General features: G+C 48.2%; 3 protein-coding genes across 3 annotated transcripts in view; 2 read left to right on the forward strand and 1 right to left on the reverse strand.

Moving 5' to 3' along the window:
- PLXNA4 (plexin A4) overlaps window positions 1-21689 on the forward strand; it is a 450027-nt gene that overhangs the window by 55701 nt on the left and 372637 nt on the right. The window contains exon 2 of the mRNA XM_050782490.1: window positions 9338-10611. Within this exon, the coding sequence (XP_050638447.1) occupies window positions 9424-10611 (1188 nt within the window). The 5' untranslated portion in view covers window positions 9338-9423. The remainder of the gene's footprint in view (window positions 1-9337; window positions 10612-21689) is intronic.
- PODXL (podocalyxin like) overlaps window positions 1-21689 on the forward strand; it is a 1065326-nt gene that overhangs the window by 46106 nt on the left and 997531 nt on the right. The window lies entirely within an intron of this gene.
- The window catches only part of LOC126950803 (basic proline-rich protein-like), a gene marked incomplete at its 3' end in the record, with an annotated part of 538772 nt that overhangs the window by 43253 nt on the left and 473830 nt on the right, over window positions 1-21689 (reverse strand). The gene's annotated exons all lie outside the window — the stretch shown is intronic.

A 21689-nucleotide genomic window follows, 5' to 3' on the forward strand; every position in this document is an offset into this window, starting at 1 on the left:
AAGCACACTGGAAGGAGGGCTCCCATGGCCCCTGCTGGACTGCTGCTTTCTGACCCCACGAAGCCCCACCCACACTGAGACTGCCCAAAGCCAGCAGTGACCTTCTCTTGGGAAAACAGTTGCTTTGACTTGACTTTTCCCCCTAGTGGTAGTGATGGGTTGTGCTGTGTCAACCCTACCCTCTGGCTCTTTCCTTTGATGAATGTGACACTCATTTCTGAGATAGCCAGCAACAAGGGGCAGGGGTAACATTGAAGGACGGAATGGATGGAGCTGCAGTGAGGTGGCCAAGTACATGGGGTCAGTTGTCTGTCACGGGCCCCAGACTGTAGTGAGCTGCATGATTGGGCCCTAGATGGGTGTAAATAGAATTCTCCAGGGAAAGATGTAAAATAATTCATGGCTCCTACTTCTAGAATCCAAGAGTTGAAAGTAAAAACAATGCAGACATGAAAAAATACCAGTGTTACTGAAGATGCTATTCTGAATGCATGGATTGCGGATTGGGGTAGAAATCTACAAATAACATGTGTCCATTTTGTTTGCATGGATCAATGAGGGTTTAGAGTTTCTTAGATGAAATGGAAATGAGGCCTGTTGCTGCTCCCCAACTCCCTCACTGCCCTCAGCTGCACACACACTTGCCTCCCTGGGCCCCAAACTTGGAAATGGCCATCACGCAGGAAGATTTCTCTATCCTGTATATGTTAGCTTGGCCGTCTCCTCTCTCTCTGGGCTTGGCTACTTGCCACCTGGCTTTGGGAATAAGGGAGGGGGCTGCTGACATCTAAAGAGAACTCTTCCTAGGGCCAGAGCCTGATGTACCACAAAGAACAGAGACCTGCAGCCCCCCAGCATTAGATTTGAATCCCAGCTCTGAGTTGCGGTGAGCTTGCTATGTTTCTGCCTGTGAGTTAGGGTGAGGCTAACTGTTTTCATACACAAATCCACAGTTTCAGTATTATCACAGTAAAGGTTTCTTTCTTGTCTGATGTTCCTGGTTGGTGCACAAATCTTTCATCTTGAGGCTCCACCATCCTATAGGGCCTCAGGGTCCTTTTTATCCAGCTGGGTAGTGAAAGAAACTGTAGAGAAGACACACTTATTTCTTCCCTGCTTTGGCATGGAAATGTCACCATAACCTTGCTATTCACACAGTCACACCTGAATACCATGTGGAAATGGAGAGGCTGGGAAATGTCATCCATCGCTGGTGGCCACCTCTCACTGACTTCATACCAGCAGCCTCACGCATAGGGAAGCCCATGTTTTTGGTGAAAAGTTAGCTTCCTGTTCCCAACCCACCTGCACAATTGAGATGAAATGACCTGTTGTACAGTGTTGTAGGAAGGACTAAGGGAGATGATGAAGTTCTGGGTTTCTAATAGGAGCTGGGAAGGGGAGGATCTGCAGAGTTTACCAGTGGGACAGCTAGAGGGGCCTCAGCCTCTGGAGAGCAGGGACACTTTCTTTTTCTTTTCTTTTCTTTTCTTTTTTCTTTTTTTTTTTTTTTTTTTTGTGTGTGTGTGTATGTGTATTTTTTTTTTTTTTGATTTTTTTTTTTTTTTTTTTTTTTTTTGAGATGGAGTCTTGCTCTGTCACCCAGGTTGGAGTGCGGTGGTGCGATCTTGGCTCACCACGGCAACCTCTGCCTCCCAAGTTCAAGTGATTATCCTGCCTCAGCTTTCCGAGTAGCTGGGACTACAGGCATGTGCCACCATGCCCAGCTAATTTTTTTTTTTGTTTAGGAGAGATGGGGTTTCACCATATTGGCTAGGCTGGTCTCAAACTCCTGACCTCAAGTGATCTACCTGCCTCGGCCTCCCAAAGTGCTGGGATTACAGGCGTGAGTCACCGCTCCTGGCAGGGACACTGTTTTTTTGCTCTGGAATGTATCTACCCTTTCACCCAGCCCAGAACTCCTTATGTGGTATGTGCTCCATCAATAGTCGTTGGCTGAATACGTGAGTGCATGCTGACTTCTAGCAACTGGCATCTCCTGCATTGTGGCTGTTTTCTGTTGTTGTCTGTTTTCTATCTGCAATTTTATTTTCAGGCTCAGCTTCTTCTGTTCAACCAGGTCCATACTGATTTCCTTCGCTGCATAGGACGGTGGGTCTCAAAGTCCAGTTTGCTAACACAAGACAACTTTTTATGATATTCCAGCTGGTGGACCGGTTGGTCTCTATGTAAATCATGTATGAAAGATGTAGTTTCTCTGATGCATTTGAACTCATGTTTTAAAAGGACAAAATGGAGTATTTTAAGTATTTATAAGCCAGTTTTTTAGGTTGGTCCCTGTTTGAACTGACTGGCTCAAAAATTTACTTGAAGCACCAAGATTTACTTTGTACTTTAGCCGTACGTGATACCCACTGGCATCTCATATACTCTGCTATGGAGCATTCCTTCATTCATTTATTCACATGTTTCTAAACATCTATTATATACCTACTGTGTTTCAGGCTCTGAGCTTGGAACTGGAGAAAAGAGGGGTAAAATATAATCATTGTCCTCGAGGAGCTCATATTTTTAGACTAGGGGATAGCATCAATGGACAAATATCACAGAGTTTGTAAAATGTGAGACTCTGGTGACACTGGTTCCTGCACTAATATATAGTAGGGGCGTCTTAGACCAGTGGCTTGATCAGAGAACGCTTCATTTGAACAGTGAGTCTAACTCAGGGCACGGAGGTGTGAATTGGTGAAGACTTCCCAAGAGGGCTGCTGGTGCAGCTCCTAAGGCAAATGCTCGGCAGATAGGGAAGTGTTGTGTTTGATTCTGAAAGTTGGTACGTACACATGCACACACACTCAAACGTCACCTGGGATTATGCCTCACTATCTGTAAAACCGTAGTTTACCTCTGTGGGCAGTGGAAGGCACAGATCTGTTTGGCTCGCTCACTTGAACCCATGGAATAATAGTCTATTAAAGAGGTTGTGGTGGGAGACACTGTACTCTTTGGGATTTTTCTCCGTGTGGGTTAGGATTCTTATATTAGCAAGTGCCAGAAAACCGAACCCAAACTGGCTGCTGCAAAAGGGGAATTTTTTTTGAAAGTACAGGCATAGAGCTGGTTTCAGTGGACACAACTGAGATATTTATAGGATGTCGTCAGGCCTGGGACCTAGTACTCTCTATCCTTTGGCTTAGTTCTGCTCTTCTCACTACTTTGGCTTCATTCTTCCAGGCTCCTGTCCCCTGCTCCCACCCCTGTGATTACAAGATGGCACCAGCAGTTCTTAGGCCCTTGCTTCTCCAAGGTCACATCTGGTGGAAGAGCTAGAACTTTCTCCCACAGTATCCCCATCCAAAGCCTGTTGCTTGTCAGAGACCTGATTTAACCAGTTTCTCATTGCTGAGCCAATCACTCTGCCCTCCCCACCCCTGTTCTGTGCTGAGTGGCTCAGGCTCTGAACCAGAGGTGGAGTCAATTCCAGCAGAAGTGTTTGGGCTGAGAGAGGGCAAAGGCACAGATGCCCAGAGGATAAATGAATGACAGCAAAAACAACAGGTATGCACTGTCTCTGAAAGTGTGTTTCAAATTTTTTTGACCATGACTGTATTAGTTGGGCTTCTTCAAAGAAAACAGAACCAAGAGGAGGTGTGTGTGTGTGTGTGTGTGTGTGTGTGTGTGTGTGTGTGTGTGTGTCTGTGTAGAGACAGAGAGATTGATTTAAGGAATTGGTTCACACAATTTTGGAGGCACCAGGTTCAAAACCTGTAGGGTAGGCCTGTAGATGGGAGACTCAGAGAAGAGCCAATGTTGTATCCAAGTCCAAAGGCCATCTGCTGGTGGAGTTCCCTCTTGCTCAGAGGAGGCCAGTCTTTTGTTCTATTCATGACCTTCAACTGATTGGATGAGGCCCACCCACATTACAGAGGGCATTCCGCTTTACTCAAAATCGACTACTTTAAATGTTAATCTTATGCCAAGACACCCTCCCAGAAACTTCCAGAATAATGTTTGACCAACTATCTGGGCACTGTGGCCCAGCCAAGTTGACAAATAAAATTAACCATCCCAGGGACCCAGTTACATCACACATATTTACACCACACTCAGTATGTACTTTGCTATATAGTGGGTAAAACAAAAGTCTCACCAAACAGTGCTTATCTTTTCTATGTGACATACTAATATTTTCCCTTCTATTTTATTTCATTAAGAAGAGCACCTGGTCAGGTGTGGTGGTTCACACCTATAATCCCAGCACTCTGGGAGGCTGAGGCAGGCAGATCACTTGAGGTCAAGAGTTCGAGACCAGCCTGACCCAACATAGTGAAACCCCCATCTCTACTAAAAGTACAAAAATTAGCCAGGCATGGTGGTGGGCACCTGTAATCCCAGCTACTTGGGAGGCTGAGGCAGGAGAATCGCTTGAACCCCTTGGAGGTGGAGGTTGCAGTGAGCCCAGATCACGCCACTGCATTCCAGCCTGGGTGACAGAGGGAGACTCCATCTCAAAAAAAAGCACCTGTGACTCACCTAGTTCATGGTGTGCTGTGACATGAATTTTGAAGTGCTATCCTAGGACACATTTTCTGAGAATCCTATTACCCCATAGCAAAAGGTCTGAGGACCAGGCCTCTGTCCAAGGGGCCAGGGAATGTATTGTGAATAACCAAGTGAGGCCTGAAGAGCTCAGCTCTCCAATGCCCAAAGTGACTGTGTGTGACCTCCGCCAAGACCTGTACCTGTTCATGCCTCGGTTTCCTTATTTCTAGAGAGCATACTTATAAATACCTCATCTACCTAACAGGATTGTCATGAACAAGAAATGCAGAACAAGGTAATATCCATGAAAACACTTTGTAAACTCTAAAGTAATTTCACAGGGTAATTGCTATTTTAAACGACTCTATAATAACTTTCCTTTCTACCACTCAGGAATCTGAGAGGATGGTGCTATTTCACGAAAATTAGTTTCAGTTCTTTGAAACTTGCTGCCTAAAACAAAGACAGCCCCAATTTCTTTAATCAAAATGATGATCAGCCTCTATAAATGAGTCCCATCTCCCCTGAGACTACTCAGAATTAAAATCTGATTTCAAAGAAGGGAAAACTGTGGCGTGTTTGGGTTGGGTTTGGGGGGTCTTTCGGTTCTCCTGCCTTCTTACCCACCCTCCGTAGTTCAATGAATTCTTCGGGGCAATCATGAAGCTTATTTGGTCCCATTACTTGCCTTTAAGGATCAGAGTTGGGCTGAATGCAATTTCCAATACTTGGTTTTGATACTAGCTAAATGGTGACTTGAGAGTGAAATGGTGGGTAGGCTCTGAAATTGGGGTGGGGGTTTCCTAGGTTGGGGTTACCGCTTACAAGAATTGACGTCCTGGAAGGGAAACCTCCCTGGAAACTCTTGCTTTGCTAGATTGGAGCAGCCTTAGACAGCTCAGGGAGGCAGGGGGCTGGTGGCTCTGCATATCTGTGTGTCCCAAGCTGGGCAGGGGTCACTTCTGTGGTGGTGCCTTGTGGGGTCTTCGGTGAGGCAAGCTGGAGCTCGCATCCTTATTTTCCCCCTTTCTCTTCCATTTCTCTCTTATTTGTTTCCTAATCAGTCCCTTTCTTGGTGTGTAAAATGAGAGGCTGGTTATTCCCAGTACATGTTATTGTTTCTGTGGGCCCCCCTCCTCTCCGGGTGTAGTAATCTCACCATCTCCAGATGAGGCGATAAGTGTTTGAGATGCATAACTGTGTCTCATTTCAGTGCCTAATAGAAGATGCAGAATGAGCCATGGCACCTTTCTGCTCAGTAAATTCATAATTATAGGATTCTTCATCTCGCCTCTTGCAGACTAGAAAGCTGTTGATTGGCCATGGGTCCATGTGTGTGTACAGTAAGGCAGGTTGTGGGGTACGCACACTTTCCCCAGCATATGGCACATTGTGATACAGAGACTGTGCAAAGTTCCCTCCTCAGAAAAGTTGGTGGCTGAGCCCCAACCTGCACCTGCCTGTCTGAAAGGGGGATTATCAGCCCTGCTGGAATTTGGTTGTTGGCAGAGATGATTTGAGAGCCCTGTTAGCCAGCAGAGCATATGGTGCCCAAAGAGCAGTCTCTTTCAGATAAAGGCTGGAAGCAGCTGCTGGAGTGAGTTCACATAAAGTCAGAAGAGAGGCTGGGGTGGTGGAAAGAGCGTGGGACGGACAGTGTGAGACCCGATCTTACACCATCTTCAACTCAATGTGTGACCTCTTGCAATTTCATCTGACCTCTTGGATTTCCACTTCCTTGTCTCTAAAATCAGGGATTGGGAAACACTAAACTGGATTATCCCTTTCAGATAAAAAACGTATAGATTCGTCTTTGATAGGAATTTGACTTTGCACAAGAAATTCAAGATGAACTATCTTGACTCTTCATCACTCATCTTGAGATGTACCACCAAGTACCATCTCATTATCATAATCCTAATCTTTCTAATCCTATTTTAATCTTGCTAACGATAACAATGACAGCAACTATCATTTCCTAAGCACTTAACTGTGCTGGGCAGAGGCTCTATGTGGCTGCTGCTTTACACTCATTAATACTTTCAGAGGTAAACCACAGAACTCACCTGATCGGTGTTATCTACCAGCTTAGCCCCTGAGGGTCAGACAGGACTTTGTTTTTCTCCTGATACTGGTAGGTGATATCCCAGGATTTCTGTTTGGGGCTTCCATGAGTTAACAAGGGCTTCTAAGTGCTCTATCTTCTGGGCTCTGGAATTGTGCTTTTCTAGAAAAGTATGGATTTTGCAGTGACTGAAACCTGGACTTCAAGCCCAGTTGTGCTACGTATTAACCAGTGTCCTTGCAGAGCTAAAGTTTCCTCACCTGAAACAGAAATAAGACAGTTCTGACCCCAGGGAACAGTAGTGAGGATTATGTGAGCCAAGCTATGTGAAAGTGTTTGCATGGGCTCTGGGGTGCAGTAAATGCTCCACAGATATTGATATGCCTCTATGCTTCCAGCCCCTCTTTCTGCCAGTCAGGAAATAGTTGTTGAGCCTCGTCTCTATGTCCAGCTGTGAATGTGTTGACGAGCGAGACAGACCCAGCCCTGCCCTTGTGGTGCTCACAGACCCTCAGCTCCAAACTCTCCTTCTGCAAAGGCTAAGGCTAAATGGAAAGAGAGAGGCTGCTCTCTGGGGGCCTTTGCTCTTTTCCTCTACAATTTCATTTCTTTCTTCAACACTTTGCATTTCAGTCTCAACTTGCCAGTGATATCCTGGCAAGGCTGAAGCTCTCTCTTTTCAGCCTCATCTTCCACCTGATTCATTCATGAACTGTGTTCTCCAGACGTACTCTTCCTTGTACACACCCTCATGTGATATGCCCACGCTTCTGCTATGTAGACCCCTCCCCTAGAAGGCCTTTCCCTTTGTGCTCTGCCTGTCTTCTCCAAGTTCACAGCTCAGCCCGAATTCCATGCCCTCCCCAAGGCCTGCTGCAGCCTGCTCTTTGCTCTCTCTCACCCCAACTTAGAAGTCTTCCTCCTCCTAGGAACTTCCAAAGCACTCTCTTGTATGCCACGTGACTTTTCATCATGCGCATCAGTTCAGGTTCTGGTGGTATTGGCCTGATGTGACTACGCGTTCTTTGAGAATCTGATCCTTGGGCCCTACAGCATCTTGCACATTTTGTGTGTGTTCTGAGCAAACACTGACCACATAGGTGAATGAATGAGGGCCCTTGGCTTGCAGCACTTCTCTTGGTTGTGGTGTGCTCCACTAACCAGTCTTCCTCCTCGGATATTGACTGGAGAAGACCTGTGCTTTTCATTAGTTTGCTGACTGACAATGCAAAGTCTTTATTTGGTTTTCTTCCTTCTTCTCTTGGTTTCCATCTAACCTAGTGTTTGCTCCCTGCTGGGGAATTTTCCATTGCTTAGTGGTCTACCTCTTCTCATTCTCCACTTTTGAGGTGTTTGGGGGTGAATGAGAAAAATTCCACAGAGCTGAGGTACCCCCAGATAGGACGTTGGCAATTCCTGCCCTGAATTCTCCCAAACTGGAAGAAACATAAAGCTGTCCAATGGGAACATACACAGGAAGCATCTTGAATAGAAAGAGACCCTCAGGATGGGAGGTGATCTTGTTCCCTGGGGAGTTTTGTATTTGTTTGTTTATTTATTTGCTTGACCGCTTCTCAAAGCATTTTTTCTCTCCCTTTAATGAAAACCTCTCAGAGAGGTCCTGCTAGGGGAGGAAGCCAAGATCTGCCTTGTGAAAATGACATTAGGGCTCAGGGCTGGGCAGCGAACCCACAGGACCTGGTTGCTGCTGCAGTGTGAAGAGACTGAGGATGTGGGTTTTTACTTTGGCCTCTTCCTTCGGCAGAGGAGGCACAGAGGAAAGCTTCTCCTGCAGTGGTAGGTACGGACACAGAGAACCAGAGGTAGTGGCTGTAATGGACAGCCCCCACAAAGGGATCAACCTTAACTCTTCTGCTGCATTTCACAGGGACCACGGTACAGCCCCATCCGTGCAAGGCTGGGGTGAACTGAGATGGTTTAGCAGTTAAGATTGTGAACCTGTGCACATTTACGCTATTCATATTTGGAGCTACTCTACCACTTATAGCTGTGCAAGTTACATGACTTCCCTAAGCTTGCTTTCCTTAGCTGTAAAATGTGGATACAATAGGATGTACTTCGGAGGTCTACCAGTCAGGGTCCCAGCAGGTAATAGACAGCACACACAAATTTGGTCCTTTGAGAAAAGGTTAATAAAGATGCTGTTCATAAAAGTGTGGCTCTTTAAGAGGCAGTGTAGTATGGGGGGATAGTAATAGTGAGGTCCCCATTACCACCTCTACGGCCAGATGGGGTCCAGCAGGAAGTGGTTCAGAGAGCCTGGAGATGGAATAACTGTGTGCAGAGGCCTGCTGTGGGGAACACGGGACAAAGCTTGCAGCCAATGCAGGCAGTCCCGCCTCCTGCCCTCCCTCCCTCCCTCTTCTCCTGCAGCCAGTCTTTGTGGATGCTGCCTGCTGGTGGCACCTGACCCGGGTGACAGTGCTGGACAGTGTCTGACACAAATTCAGGCACTCAGTAGATAATGGCTGTTGATCATGATCATCATCATCATCACTGCTATTATTATCATGTCATTATCATCACCACCATTATCATTACTGATGTGTCCTCCTGGGGCCGCTGCCACCCGGCTCTGACTGTGTCACATGCCTGTGGTGGGGGTCGACTCAGTCAGCCTCCAGCACCCCCAACAGTGCAGTTCTGCTCAGTGTGTGCAGAACATTTTGAAAGCCCAGGCAGACAAGCCGTGGGGTGAAATGAAGCTGCTGGTGCTATTATCCAGCTCATAGTCTTTCCTTTCTCCAGTAGGGGAGACTGCGTTGCTGAGTCCTGGCCCTCCGAGGGGACGACCGTGCCTGAGTGCTGCTGTGCCACTGGGACCCGCCTCTGCCATGAAAGCCATGCCCTGGAACTGGACCTGCCTGCTCTCCCACCTCCTCATGGTGGGCATGGGCTCCTCCACTCTGCTCACCCGGCAGCCAGCCCCGCTGTCCCAGAAGCAGCGGTCATTTGTCACATTCCGAGGGGAGCCCACCGAGGGTTTCAATCACCTGGTGGTGGATGAGAGGACAGGACACATTTACTTGGGGGCTGTCAATCGGATTTACAAGCTCTCCAGCGACCTGAAGGTCTTGGTGACGCATGAGACAGGGCCGGATGAGGACAACCCAAAGTGTTACCCACCCCGCATCGTCCAGACCTGCAATGAGCCCCTGACCACCACCAACAATGTCAACAAGATGCTCCTCATAGACTACAAGGAGAACAGGCTGATTGCCTGTGGGAGCCTGTACCAAGGCATCTGCAAGCTGCTGAGGCTAGAGGACCTCTTCAAGCTGGGGGAGCCTTATCATAAGAAGGAGCACTATCTGTCAGGCGTCAACGAGAGTGGCTCAGTCTTTGGAGTAATCGTCTCCTACAGCAACCTGGATGACAAGCTGTTCATTGCCACGGCAGTGGATGGGAAGCCTGAGTATTTTCCCACCATCTCTAGCCGGAAACTGACCAAGAACTCTGAGGCGGATGGCATGTTCGCATACGTCTTCCATGATGAGTTTGTGGCCTCGATGATTAAGATCCCTTCAGACACCTTCACCATCATCCCTGACTTTGACATCTACTATGTCTATGGTTTTAGCAGTGGCAACTTTGTCTACTTTTTGACCCTCCAACCTGAGATGGTGTCTCCACCAGGTTCCACCACCAAGGAGCAGGTATATACATCCAAGCTCGTGAGGCTTTGCAAGGAGGACACAGCCTTCAACTCCTATGTAGAGGTGCCCATTGGCTGTGAGCGCAGTGGGGTGGAGTACCGCCTTCTGCAGGCCGCCTACCTGTCCAAAGCGGGGGCCATGCTCGGCAGGACCCTTGGAGTCCATCCGGATGATGACCTGCTCTTCACCGTCTTCTCCAAGGGCCAGAAGCGGAAAATGAAATCCCTGGATGAGTCAGCCCTGTGCATCTTCATCTTGAAGCAGATCAATGATCGCATTAAGGAGCGGCTGCAGTCCTGTTACCGGGGCGAGGGCACTCTGGACCTGGCCTGGCTAAAGGTGAAGGACATCCCCTGCAGCAGTGCGGTGAGTCCAGGGAGGGCTGTGGGTGGGGATGGTTGGGAGTGTAGGATAAGAACCCCAGCCTTGTAGCCCCCATGGGGTGTGTATCATCCTTCCCTTTTTGCAGATGAGGCGAATATATCCCATACCATCTCTGAGTCTCATTGGACCCAGAGTGTCACCAAACATTCTGCAACTATGACATTGAGTGTATAAGAGTCAGAGTGGGAACTAAAACATAAATTCCCATCAGAGTACTCTCCTCTGCCCCATACTGGCTCACTGGTTATGAGGGGGAGTGCTGGAAATAGGTAGGAATTGTGTCAAATGGATGTTGTAGGGACCGGGCATGGCTGGAGTCTAGATCATAGTGTGCTGTAATGCAAGATGTGTACACGCCCTTTGTACTCACCAAGCCTGCAAATAACCTTCCTGGGAGCTTAGAATAAAACCACAGGGTAGGGGAAGAGGAGAATGTGAGGAGTCAGCCTACATTTGGGATAGATATGGAATTTCAGGAGAAGTGTGTTTTTAGCCTTTCGTATGTCTTTAGCAAATGCTAAAACGAGAGCACAGTTAGGTAAGAGTGCAGTGAACACATAGAGAAAGCAAAGCTAACTTAGAAAAGGGATGGGAAGGGACAAATCATGTTTATTGAGCATCTTCTGTGTGTACAGTGCCTTGGAAGAGACGTGAGAAAGTCAGGAAGCAGCCCGAGAGCAGCATGGGATGATGGGAGAGCTGCGGGGAACCAGAGGGAGAGCAGGAGAAGGGTTGGCTTAGGGGTCTTCGCATGGCCTGTGGGTATGGCCTTGCTGGGTGACCCCAGGTGAAGCAGGGACACAGATTCTTGCCTGTCGTAGCCTAGCTCACGTGTGCCGCACCATGAAAAGCATCTGCCTTCTTGTAGCTGGACTCTGTTCCTCTTCACAGTGGTCCTGTTTGTTCACAATCATTCTTTGGGCGACTTGGAAGGCTCAGCTATCAGCATCTTCTGTGCTCTTGTCCTTTTCCTTTTGTAACTGTGCATTTTAAAGACTATGAACCTACTTTGAGAACATCAATTCTGTAATTTTCATTTGGGGAGAAGAAGAAAGGAAAATGTATCCATCAGACAGAAGTACACATCCATACTGATGTGATTCTTGACTCCTTAAACTTTGGTGGAGTTCCATATTAGGAAATGTATTTTGGTTGTTTAAAAAAGCATTAGTTTCCTTTCATAAAGTATAACTATGTGCCAGGCAGATCTCAGAGGGGACTGGCACCCTCCCCAGCCAGAGTGTAGAGAGGCCATCACTCTGGTCTTTGGGATTTGGGTTAGAGGTAGGGAAGAGGGAGGAGAAAGATGGTGCCCTGGCATTAGGCTCAGCCTGTTTTCCACTGTCAAGTCTTCCAGGCACTGGGCCAGCTGAAACTAAAAGATGTCATCTCTTCTTGGAGGTTTTGAAAAGCCAGGAGTCCCCTGATGTCACAAAGGAAACAGGAGAGGTGCTATGGACCAAGCAGGGCAGGAAAAATTTGACAAATCAGAGCCAGACCAGAGAATGGAGGGGACTCCACTGTATCTACTGAGCCTTCCTAGCAGGTGACTTAACCTTTGGGAATGCCTCCTGGAGCCCTCTGTTTAGGGCAGTAGCGGAGCCACTTAAGAGAGTCCATGAGACAGGGCTATGAACTTGTGGGGGCATGGAATGCTCCCTAATGAAGGCAGCTAATGACAGAGGCTGTGCTGGACATATGTCTATTATGCACTCAAACAGGGGTCTATGTGAGATGTATTAGAATGCTGGTGTTGAGAAGGCCCTTCGAGAGCCTTGGCCTAAAACTTCATTTTACATTGAGCACCTTGAGACTCAGCAAGGTGAATGAATTGCCCAAGGTCACACATGTTAGGAGTGAGTGACAGAGCCAGCAATGGAAGAGAATCCCCCTTACCTGCAGGTTACCCACACATGCATACATGTAATAAATTCCCCACAAGCATGCACACATATGCAGGCCTGCTAGAAGATGGCAAGTTTAGGCCATGTACTTACTAAACAACAACTAGTTCTTCTGAGACCAGAAGGGATGGCAATCTCTGACAGTTTCCTGTAGAAAACTTGCTTCAAACCCTGACTTTCTGGGTGATGCTCCTGGGAGAAAAATCAGCTGCAGGGGTCCGTCGTGGGCAAGTGTTCATGCTGCCGTTGCTTCCTGCCACAATACAAAAAGCCAAGTTCATCATGGAAGTCTGCAGAGCTGCAGGTCCTAACACTGTGTGGTGGCCTTGGAGAGAACAGAGGGGAAACAGCTTTGCAAGACACGCTAATGCCAGGATGGGGAGTAATGGAGCCAGATAACAAGCTTTTGATTTTTCTTTTGGCTTTAATTAGTCCTTTCAAGTTACAGGCAAGTTCAGGGCTGAGAGTAGAAAGGAGGAGGCCAGAAACTCTGCACAGGGCTGAGGCTATCTCTCCAGCCAGTCTGAGAAAGGCCAGGCTGCTGTTTAATGCACAGTATCAGTTTCCTTTGATTTGGCAGATACCTGAGTTCCTTTGCTCCAGCATTCATTTGGAGTCGGCTCAGACCACACGTGTTTCATGCGTCATCGGCCAGGCCAGGCTCTGTGTTGCCACAATGGCACCATTTGCAAACCCAGCTCTTCCTCAACCCATTTACAAGGCTGTTGGTTTAGTTTTCCTGTTCCCTTCCTGCCTAGAGGTGGAGGATGAACAAGATGAACTCTGGAGTTCTTGCTTGTCATGGAGTCTGACTCTCCCTTGAGCCCTGTGAAGTGGGAACTCAGTCCCAGATGACCTCTGTCCTGTGGTGTTCCTGTTGTAGGAAGATGGCAGAGGGCAGGGCAAGGCCCAGGAGGTTGGCTTTTAGTACTTGTGTTTTGTAGGGCAAGGGGTTCCCTGTGGGTTTTATCATAGTTGCAACTCTACAAACTTGAAGAAGGGATTTGACTAGCAATGAATGTCAACTGTGCTCCAGGCTGTACCAGCTCTCTAAGTTAGAATGCTCCTCTCATATGGCTGTTCAGGCTTTTCTAGCCCTTTTCATATCCTGAGACCCATATTCTTCCCCCTGAACTCACGCCTCCAGAACTCAGAGCCGGGATCCGCATAACTCCCGGGCCACCTGCCTCCTTCATAAGGTCCCAGCACCTGCTTTGGCTATGTTCATTCGGGGGATAGGAAGGAATGGGAAGAACCCCTACTACAAGGCCCCTGGTGCCAGGAAGCATCCACAGAGCACTGGGCAGGCCGAGGCCTGAGGACTGGGCAGAGGGAAAAGTCTTGGGCCATGGGGGTGGAACCTGCTGACCCACAGCCCCCAGAGAGCTCGACGGTGCCTCAACTTCAGGTGAATCAGGTAAGGCTGGCCGTGCTCCCATCGGAGATGAGGGCTGGTTGGCCAGGAGTGGCCTCCTCATGGGAATGTGTTGCTGTGGACATAAACAGGCCTGTTGCAGATGCACATTCCTGAGTGGGCACGGAGTGTGGAGGCTGGGGAAGCAGCTGGGGCTTTCTGATGTCAGTGGAGTATGAGAGCAGCAGCTTCTGCCTTCGCCCTCTGAGCCGTGCTTTACCCCTGTCCTGGCTTTCTCCAGCTTGGGTGGAGAGAGGTCTCCCAAAACAAGTGGGTTAGTATCTGCAAGTAACTCTAAGGATCTCATGAGGACATGGGTATGAGGGGGGTCCTAGAGGGTCTGTCAGGGCCCCAGTTTGTCTTGGGACTCACAAGACTAGAGGTCGAGCTAATGAGCACTCATGTGGGGAATGGCAGTGATTTCATTTCTGTTTCTGTGGCTTATCCTTGGTGCATCTCTATCCTCAGCCCCTTTTGAAGGCTGCCATCCAGGCTCCCTGAGACCGCCTGTCTGCAGAGCATGTGACAGACAGTAAGGCTGAGGAGCCCATACCTGTGGCCTCTGTCATGTGCCAGGGCCTTATGCAGGAGAAGGCGATGGCTCTCTGTCCTCTTGGGGGGACCTGACACTCCTGACTTGGAGTGGGCATCTGGCTGGAGAAGATGCTGGGTTTGACCAAGCACCTGGCATCTCAGAATTCCCCAGGCATAGGGTTATCTATACCTTCTCTCCTTTCTTCAGCCTCCTGGGGCAACCTCATCCAACACTAATGAACTAGCGCCTCCAAATAAACTAATGAATGGCGAAACATGTTGGAGCCCTAGGAAAGGGCTTGGCAACGCACTGCCTCCTGGTGGATATCAAGCATCGTGGAATGGCATCTGTCTCCAGGAGCCCACACAGTGGAGGCGAGAGATGCACACCAGCAGGTCATTATGGCCCGGGTGATGGGAACAATGGCTGCGGTCATGGGAGTGACTGTCATTCACTCCACTTCATTCTTCCCTGACTTTGGAACCAATTGAGCCATGGGTAAGGGAGTCAGATAGTCTCGGCCATAGTACCGATTAGGTGGTGTGGAGAAAGGTGACATGCAGTAGGTACAGAAATCAGCTTCTCAATCTCTCTGTCAAGCTTTGACCTGAGTGTCCTTCAACTAGAAAATTTGGGTCCTTGGAGCAGAAACTATTATCTAGCATCACTGACTCACACCTGTCAAACCCCAGTAGTGGGAGCAGAGGGCAGAGGCTTCCCGCCTGTCTGGAAATAACACACTGGAGTTTGCATGGTACTTGATGGTTAACAAGGGCTTTCGCACACCTTTTCTTCTCCCGACAGTACTGTAGGATAATGGAAGGGCAGGCATCCTCTGCAGTTGAGGGAACAGAGGAACAGAAAACTCAAGTGTTTCACTCAAGGTCATGTCATTAGTAAACTGAAAGCTGTTCTGTATCCTAATTCTCAGCTTGGTGCTCTTCCCATGGTGTTTCACAAGAGTGTTCTAGCAGTGTCCAGGGTAGGCAGTTCATGGTGCCGGGATTGCCTGATATTGGGGGGTATTTGTGATCCGGGGCCCTAGAGTGCTGAGCGCCAGTGGAAGTTCCCAGTCACTGCGAGGCAAGCAAACCTCTCACATTTCCAGAAACCTCTCATTGAGAACCATGGCTAGACCCAGCTTCCACTTGACTCTGGGGTTTACCCACCAGCCCTGTGCGGTCCCACAAGGGCCACACAGGCACAGGAGATGGAGCTTTTCCTTTTTAACTCAAAGCTCCCCTTCCTGCCCTGCTGTGTGCATGACTGGGTGACGACGGAGGTCCCCTTCCACGTGCCATTCCTTTGACTCACTGGTTTCCTAGGCATGGCAGTCCTGAGCAGGAGACAGGGTCACCCCCTTGGACTCGGGCTGGCCTCACGTCCCAGTCTGGATGGTCACTCAGGTTGATCTGGCGCCTGAGATCCTGAACCTCCACGAAAGTGAGCATCCGGAATGGCCAGGCAGGCATCCCAGGCTCCGGCGCCTGGCTTCTGCAGGTCTTCTTGGGGTATTTTCTTTTCCCTGTCAGCAGGAAGCACAGGGCTCAGACTCGATGGGGTTGTATCCTGTTGTTTATGGCATTAGACAAGGCTTGCTCTTTCTGCTCAGCTCTTGTCCTCTCTAGACCGGGAACTCCTCCTCTTCCCTGCACCATCCCTCCTCTCTCATCTCCGCTACACTTGCTGCACACACCGTGGTCCATGCCACACTCACGTCCCAATAAATGCACGCATCAAAAATCTCACACAGTGGTCTGAGTGCCCATCTCTCATGGCCAATGACCCTGTACTCCAGATTTCTTATTTAGCACTGGGTGTCTGACATATCACAGCCCCAATCTTTATAGAATCAAGTCTTCCCACTCTCTCTTGGAGATGGCTCCTGTCTCACATATTTAGGTGAAAGGCCCACCCACCTCCCTCTTTTTGGTCAGCAGGGTTTGCAGTGAAAGTCCCATCCCAGCCTAGTGTGCATGGTGCTTTGTGTGACAGGTGGCTGAACGCTGGAGGATGTGCTGGGTTTGGCAGGAGCAAAGTTAAGGCTGGCTTCCTAGGCTGGATGTACTCCCCCAGGATGCCCACCCTGGAGGCCATTGGGTCAGCGGGGGGTGAGGCGGGACCCAGGAATCACACAGACTGAATTTTAACACAGACGGCTGCCAGGAGAGCTCAGCACAGAGTTAGGGTTGAGGATGTGGGGTCTCACAATACTGAGCCGTGGACTGCATGTCATGAGCCCAAGCACAGTGGTGTGCACACCTGTAGCACACCCACATGCACACACCCATTCTCTCTGTCCTTGATGTCTGTCCTCCTCATTGCTGTCTGTCTGTTGCTTTCTCTGCTTCTCTCCTCTTGCTCACTCACTCACACTCCTGGTGCATAGTCCTCTCTTAGCCTTTCTCTGTCTCCCTCTTTCTGTGACTTGTTCTCCCTCACCCCACACACTGTGCTCAGCAGCAAGTACAGTGAGATTCTCTCTTTCTCTCTCTCACACACACACACGCCTCATGCAGTATGAGATAGCCCTGCCAAAATGGGAAGCTGGACCTCTTGTTCAATGGGCACATAGACCAGCCCTACTTAACAATCCAGATCTGGATTTCTGGGCCTTCCTTTCAATTCCTGTCATCCTCACAGGGTGGCGTCTTGGCTGGGTTACTGGTCTGGGAGTCAGGATCTTTGGATCTCAGCCAGTCCCAGTTTGTGAGATGTCACTGGGCAAGCAGTTTCCCTTTTGCTTTGAATCACACATTTTATCTTCAAGAAGGAGATGATAAAAAAGTATCCTTTTAATAAAGAGTACGGAAGCTCATAAGGAAAGAGAAATATACAGATGTTAATAATGATAGACACACACAGCCCCTTATATTCATAGGACACTCTAACATCTTCATAGTGTCATCCTGTGTCTCCTCCTTTAGTTATAATAACCACCCAAGAAGACAGAAAGAGGCATAATAATATTGCAGTGATTTCATGCTTATAATTTTTTTTTCTTCACCAATACCTGCTTTTGAGAGATTTGGGCTGTGCTTAAATCAGGTGTGATGTTTGGTATCTCAGGCCCTAGGATGTGCTCCAATTGCCTTTATTATTATTATTTCCCCATTCCCCTTCCCCTCCTCTTCCTTTTTCTCTTCCTCCTCTTCCTCCTCCTCCTCCTCTTCCTCCTCTTCTTCCTCCTCTTCCTCCTCCTCCTCTTCCTCCTCCTCCTCCTCCTCCTTCTTCTTTTGAGACAGTGTTTCACTCTTGTTGCCCAGGCTGGAGTGCAAAGGCACGATCTTGGCCCACTGCAACCCCTACCTCCCAGGTTCGAGCGATTCTCCTGCCTCAGCCTCCCGAGTAGCTGGGATTACAGGTGCACGCCACCACAACTGGCTAATTTTTGTATTTTTAGTAGAGACAGGGTTTCACCATGCTGGCCAAACTGATTTCAAACTCCTGACAGGTGATCCACCCACCTCAGCCTCCCTCCAATTGCCTTCCTTTCTATATAGCGCAGATTACGAATGATAAAAGAATGCATTTGGACACTAAGACACGTTTTGAGCCAGTGCTTACTGCTGTTACCTTCATGTGTCCCTCAGTTTTGTAAGGCGGAAGGGAAGGACTGCACATCACCACATCAGGCTCATTTCTTTTATCAAGAAAGTCAGTGGAGAGAAGGAAAAAGAGACAACTGAAAGAGCTCTTCTCCATCCGGCCTCTCAATTTACATGTTTTCCCTAGTGTGTGTGGCCCTATGGGCGTGAAATGGGGTCAGTGGGAGAGAAGCAGCCCACTCCCTTCCCTGGTCTCTGTGTCATTACTGTGTCTCTGTCAGTGTTCCAAAATATAATGGGATTTGTTCGACTGATTTATCCCACACGCAGGCAACATTACCCAGACCCACACTCAGACCCGAGGAGCAAGAGAGGAAGATACACGGCCGTGAGAGTGGGGCTAATAAAATTTATTTCCACTAACGAGGGAATGACCTACCCCCTAACTCAGCCTGGGGAGCAGGGCCACTGCTTCCCAGCACCCACCAGAAAACACACAAACTTAATCATCGTGGCGTTCCTCACTTCAATGACAGCCCTTGTGGCAGCTGAGGCTGCCTGTCACAAACTCTGGGAGGGAGAGTAGGATTTGGGATTGATGGACTGGTGGCATGGGATTTATCTGCCCCTGACAGGTAGCCACTGGGGTTCTCTGGAGCTAAAGTACAAAAGGAGAGAGGTGGCACCCCAGTAGGTTTTGGTTGTTACCGTTTGCCATGCTGAGATGCTTCCCTGGGATTTCCCATGGGTCTGGTGTTGGTTGCTAAACCAGCCCCCAGTAATAATGCCATCTGCAGAATTACAATTCTCTTGGTAGACTAGCCTAGAGCTCTGGCCTGTCCAGACTATCCCCAGGTCATTGTGCCATGGCCCTGTCTGCTTCTCAGAGAGAAGAACATGAGGCTCTTGGCAGCTAAGCTAATGAGGAGAAGGCTATGGGTTCAACCCTTAGGATTCTGAGCTGAAGCTTGTCTTTGGCTGCTATGCTCAGCAACCCCTAGAAGGGGTGCATTGCTACAGCTCGCTATTGGTTACAGCCTGGCCTGCAGAATGTGTGCTTGGCTTAATGCCCCTCTCCAGGGAAAACTGCTCAATTTAGTGACATTAGTTCCCTTTAAGAAGGATAGTTTGTTTTCATGATGAATGAAAGATCACTGAGATATCTGGTGGGCTTGGGCCACAGATGGTCCCAAAACACACATAGAAACTTCAAAATGAGTATTGAAAGAAGCGTTGCTTTTAGCAAATGGCTTTCATCATTCCATAGGTAGTTAAATGCCTTCATTTAATAAATATTTACATGAAAATCCCCAGCCCCACCTCCTAAAACACAATGACTTTCTATCCTGTTTGTGGTCTGCTCTCCTCCTTTTTGAGATGCCCAGAAGCAAAGCTCTTGGTTCTTGAGAACTGGGGCCATATGATAGTCCCCACTTATCCTTGGGAGATGCGTTCCAAGTCCCCCAGTGGATGCCTGAAACCGCAGATAGTCCCGAACCCCATATATACTGTGTTTTTTCCTATGCATACTGTCATGGTTTGGCTATGTCCCCATCCAAATCTCATCTTGAATTCACATGTGTTATGGGAGGGATCTGGTGGGAGGTAATTAAATCATGGGGGCAGGTCTTTCCTGTGCTATTTTTGTGATACTGAAGAAGTCTTACGAGATCTGAGAGTATTATAAGGGAGTGTTTCCCTGCACAAGCTCTCTCTTTTTGCCTGCTGCCATCCGTGTAAGACATGACTTGCTCCTCCTTGCCTTCTGCCATGACTGTGAGGCCTCCCCAGCCATGTGGAAATGTAAGTCCATCAAACTTTTTCTTCCAAGTCTCAGGTATGTCTTTATCAGCAGTGTGAAAATGGACTAATACACATACATACCTATAATGAAGCATAACTTATCAATTAGGCACAGTAAAAGATGAACAGTAATAATAATCATAAAAAAGAACAGTTGTAACAATATACTATAATAAAAGTTATGTGAACATTATCTCCTCTGTCTCTCTCTCAAAAATTTCTTATTGTGCTCTACTCTCCTATTTTTGGACAACAGTTGATCTGAAGCTGCAGTAACTGAAACCATGGAAAGTGAAGCCAAGGATCAGGGGAACTGCTGTAATTTGTTGAGTTGTTTTTCCAACGCCAAGACACTTTTCTATAAGCCCCTGCAATTATGGGTTTGTCTAACTGGGTTTTTGTGACTGTGGCTTGCTGGCTCTCCCTCTGTTTCTCTTACACATTCATTTTCCCTACAATCTCATTGAAAAAGACACCAGAAAGAATCATTCTGAGATGAAGCATTAGTAACTGAGTGTATGAGCCCTCACTCCAGCACTGTTTCCATGGCCTGTGCTCACAACCAGGGTGCAGGGGTCAACTTTCACCTGTTATAGGACTTCTCTGGCTTGCTTTCAAGAGACTTCAATCTCATAGGGCCAGTGTGGGTCATGTGCCTGAAGGTCACGTGTCTGAAGGCAGACCTTCCGGGGAGGGCTAGAAGTCATAAAAGAGAAAGTTTAGGCATTACAGTGAAGCAATCAGAGGATTGGATAGTCAGGTCTTTTTGATTTCTTCTTTGTTACAGAAATCATCACTCAAGCATATGGAAATATCTTATAGAATAATAGCCTTTCTGAGGAGCTAAACCTAAGCCCACTAGAGACTCCCAGAGATATTTCTACCTCCCTGTGGACACTCTCCACTTACCTCTACCCCTGAGGAGGTAGTGGGGAGTAAACACGGTGTCATCTCAAGGGGTGGATGCATTTTGTGTATTTATGAACACCTTAGGGGTCAGCTGTCATATTTGAGATATGGTTCCCAATAAGTGGGTGATCATTATCTCCCTGTACTACAGAGCTTTACAACTGGAGCCTGCATTTAGACATGAGCTATTACAGCTTATCTGATCAATATCTCCCTTTAAAAAGAAATCCCACATGTGCAATTCACTGATTCCCCATTTCCAGTGGAGGTGTGCTATGGTCAGCTCCCAGGATATGTGTATGTGTGTGCGCACATGTGCATAAGTGTAATTAATGGGAAGAAATTTAGGGCTGCTCAACATGAAGAATATAAAGACCTTTTCTTTTCTGTATCAATAGGCAGCTCATGGGCTTCCCTTCTCTTTTTCTCCTAACTTGAATTTCTTTTCAAAATGTCAGCTCTCACTTTCCTTTGGGATGCACAGACCCAGGAAAGGAAGAAGCCCAGCTTGGGTGAGTGGTCAGGGGCCTCCTTGGGAGGGGAGAGTTGGTTGATTCTGGTTTCTGGAGATGGCAGAGCACTCATTCCTGGTGCTGGGAAAAGAAGTGGATACGTAGGCTCTTCCCCAGCAGTCCCCTGCCTTCCTCTGATCCTGGAATAGATTGTCTTTGTGACCACCCTCTAGCAACCCCAGAGGAAACCCCTGCTGAAGATCAGTTTTTTGGCCAGGTGCGGTGGCTCATGCCTGTAATCCCAGCATTTTGGAGGCCAAGGAGGGCAGATCATGAGGTCACGAGTTCAAGACCAGCCTGGCCAACATAGGGAAACCCCTTCTCTACTAAAAATAAAAAAAATTAGCTGGGTGTGGTGGCAGGTGCCTGTAATCCCAGGTATTCGAGAGCTTGAGGCAGGAGAATTGCTTGAACCTGGCAGGTGGAGGTTGCAGT

This window comes from Macaca thibetana, chromosome 3, assembly GCF_024542745.1.
Source record: "Macaca thibetana thibetana isolate TM-01 chromosome 3, ASM2454274v1, whole genome shotgun sequence".
Taxonomy (NCBI): Eukaryota; Metazoa; Chordata; class Mammalia; order Primates; family Cercopithecidae; genus Macaca; species Macaca thibetana.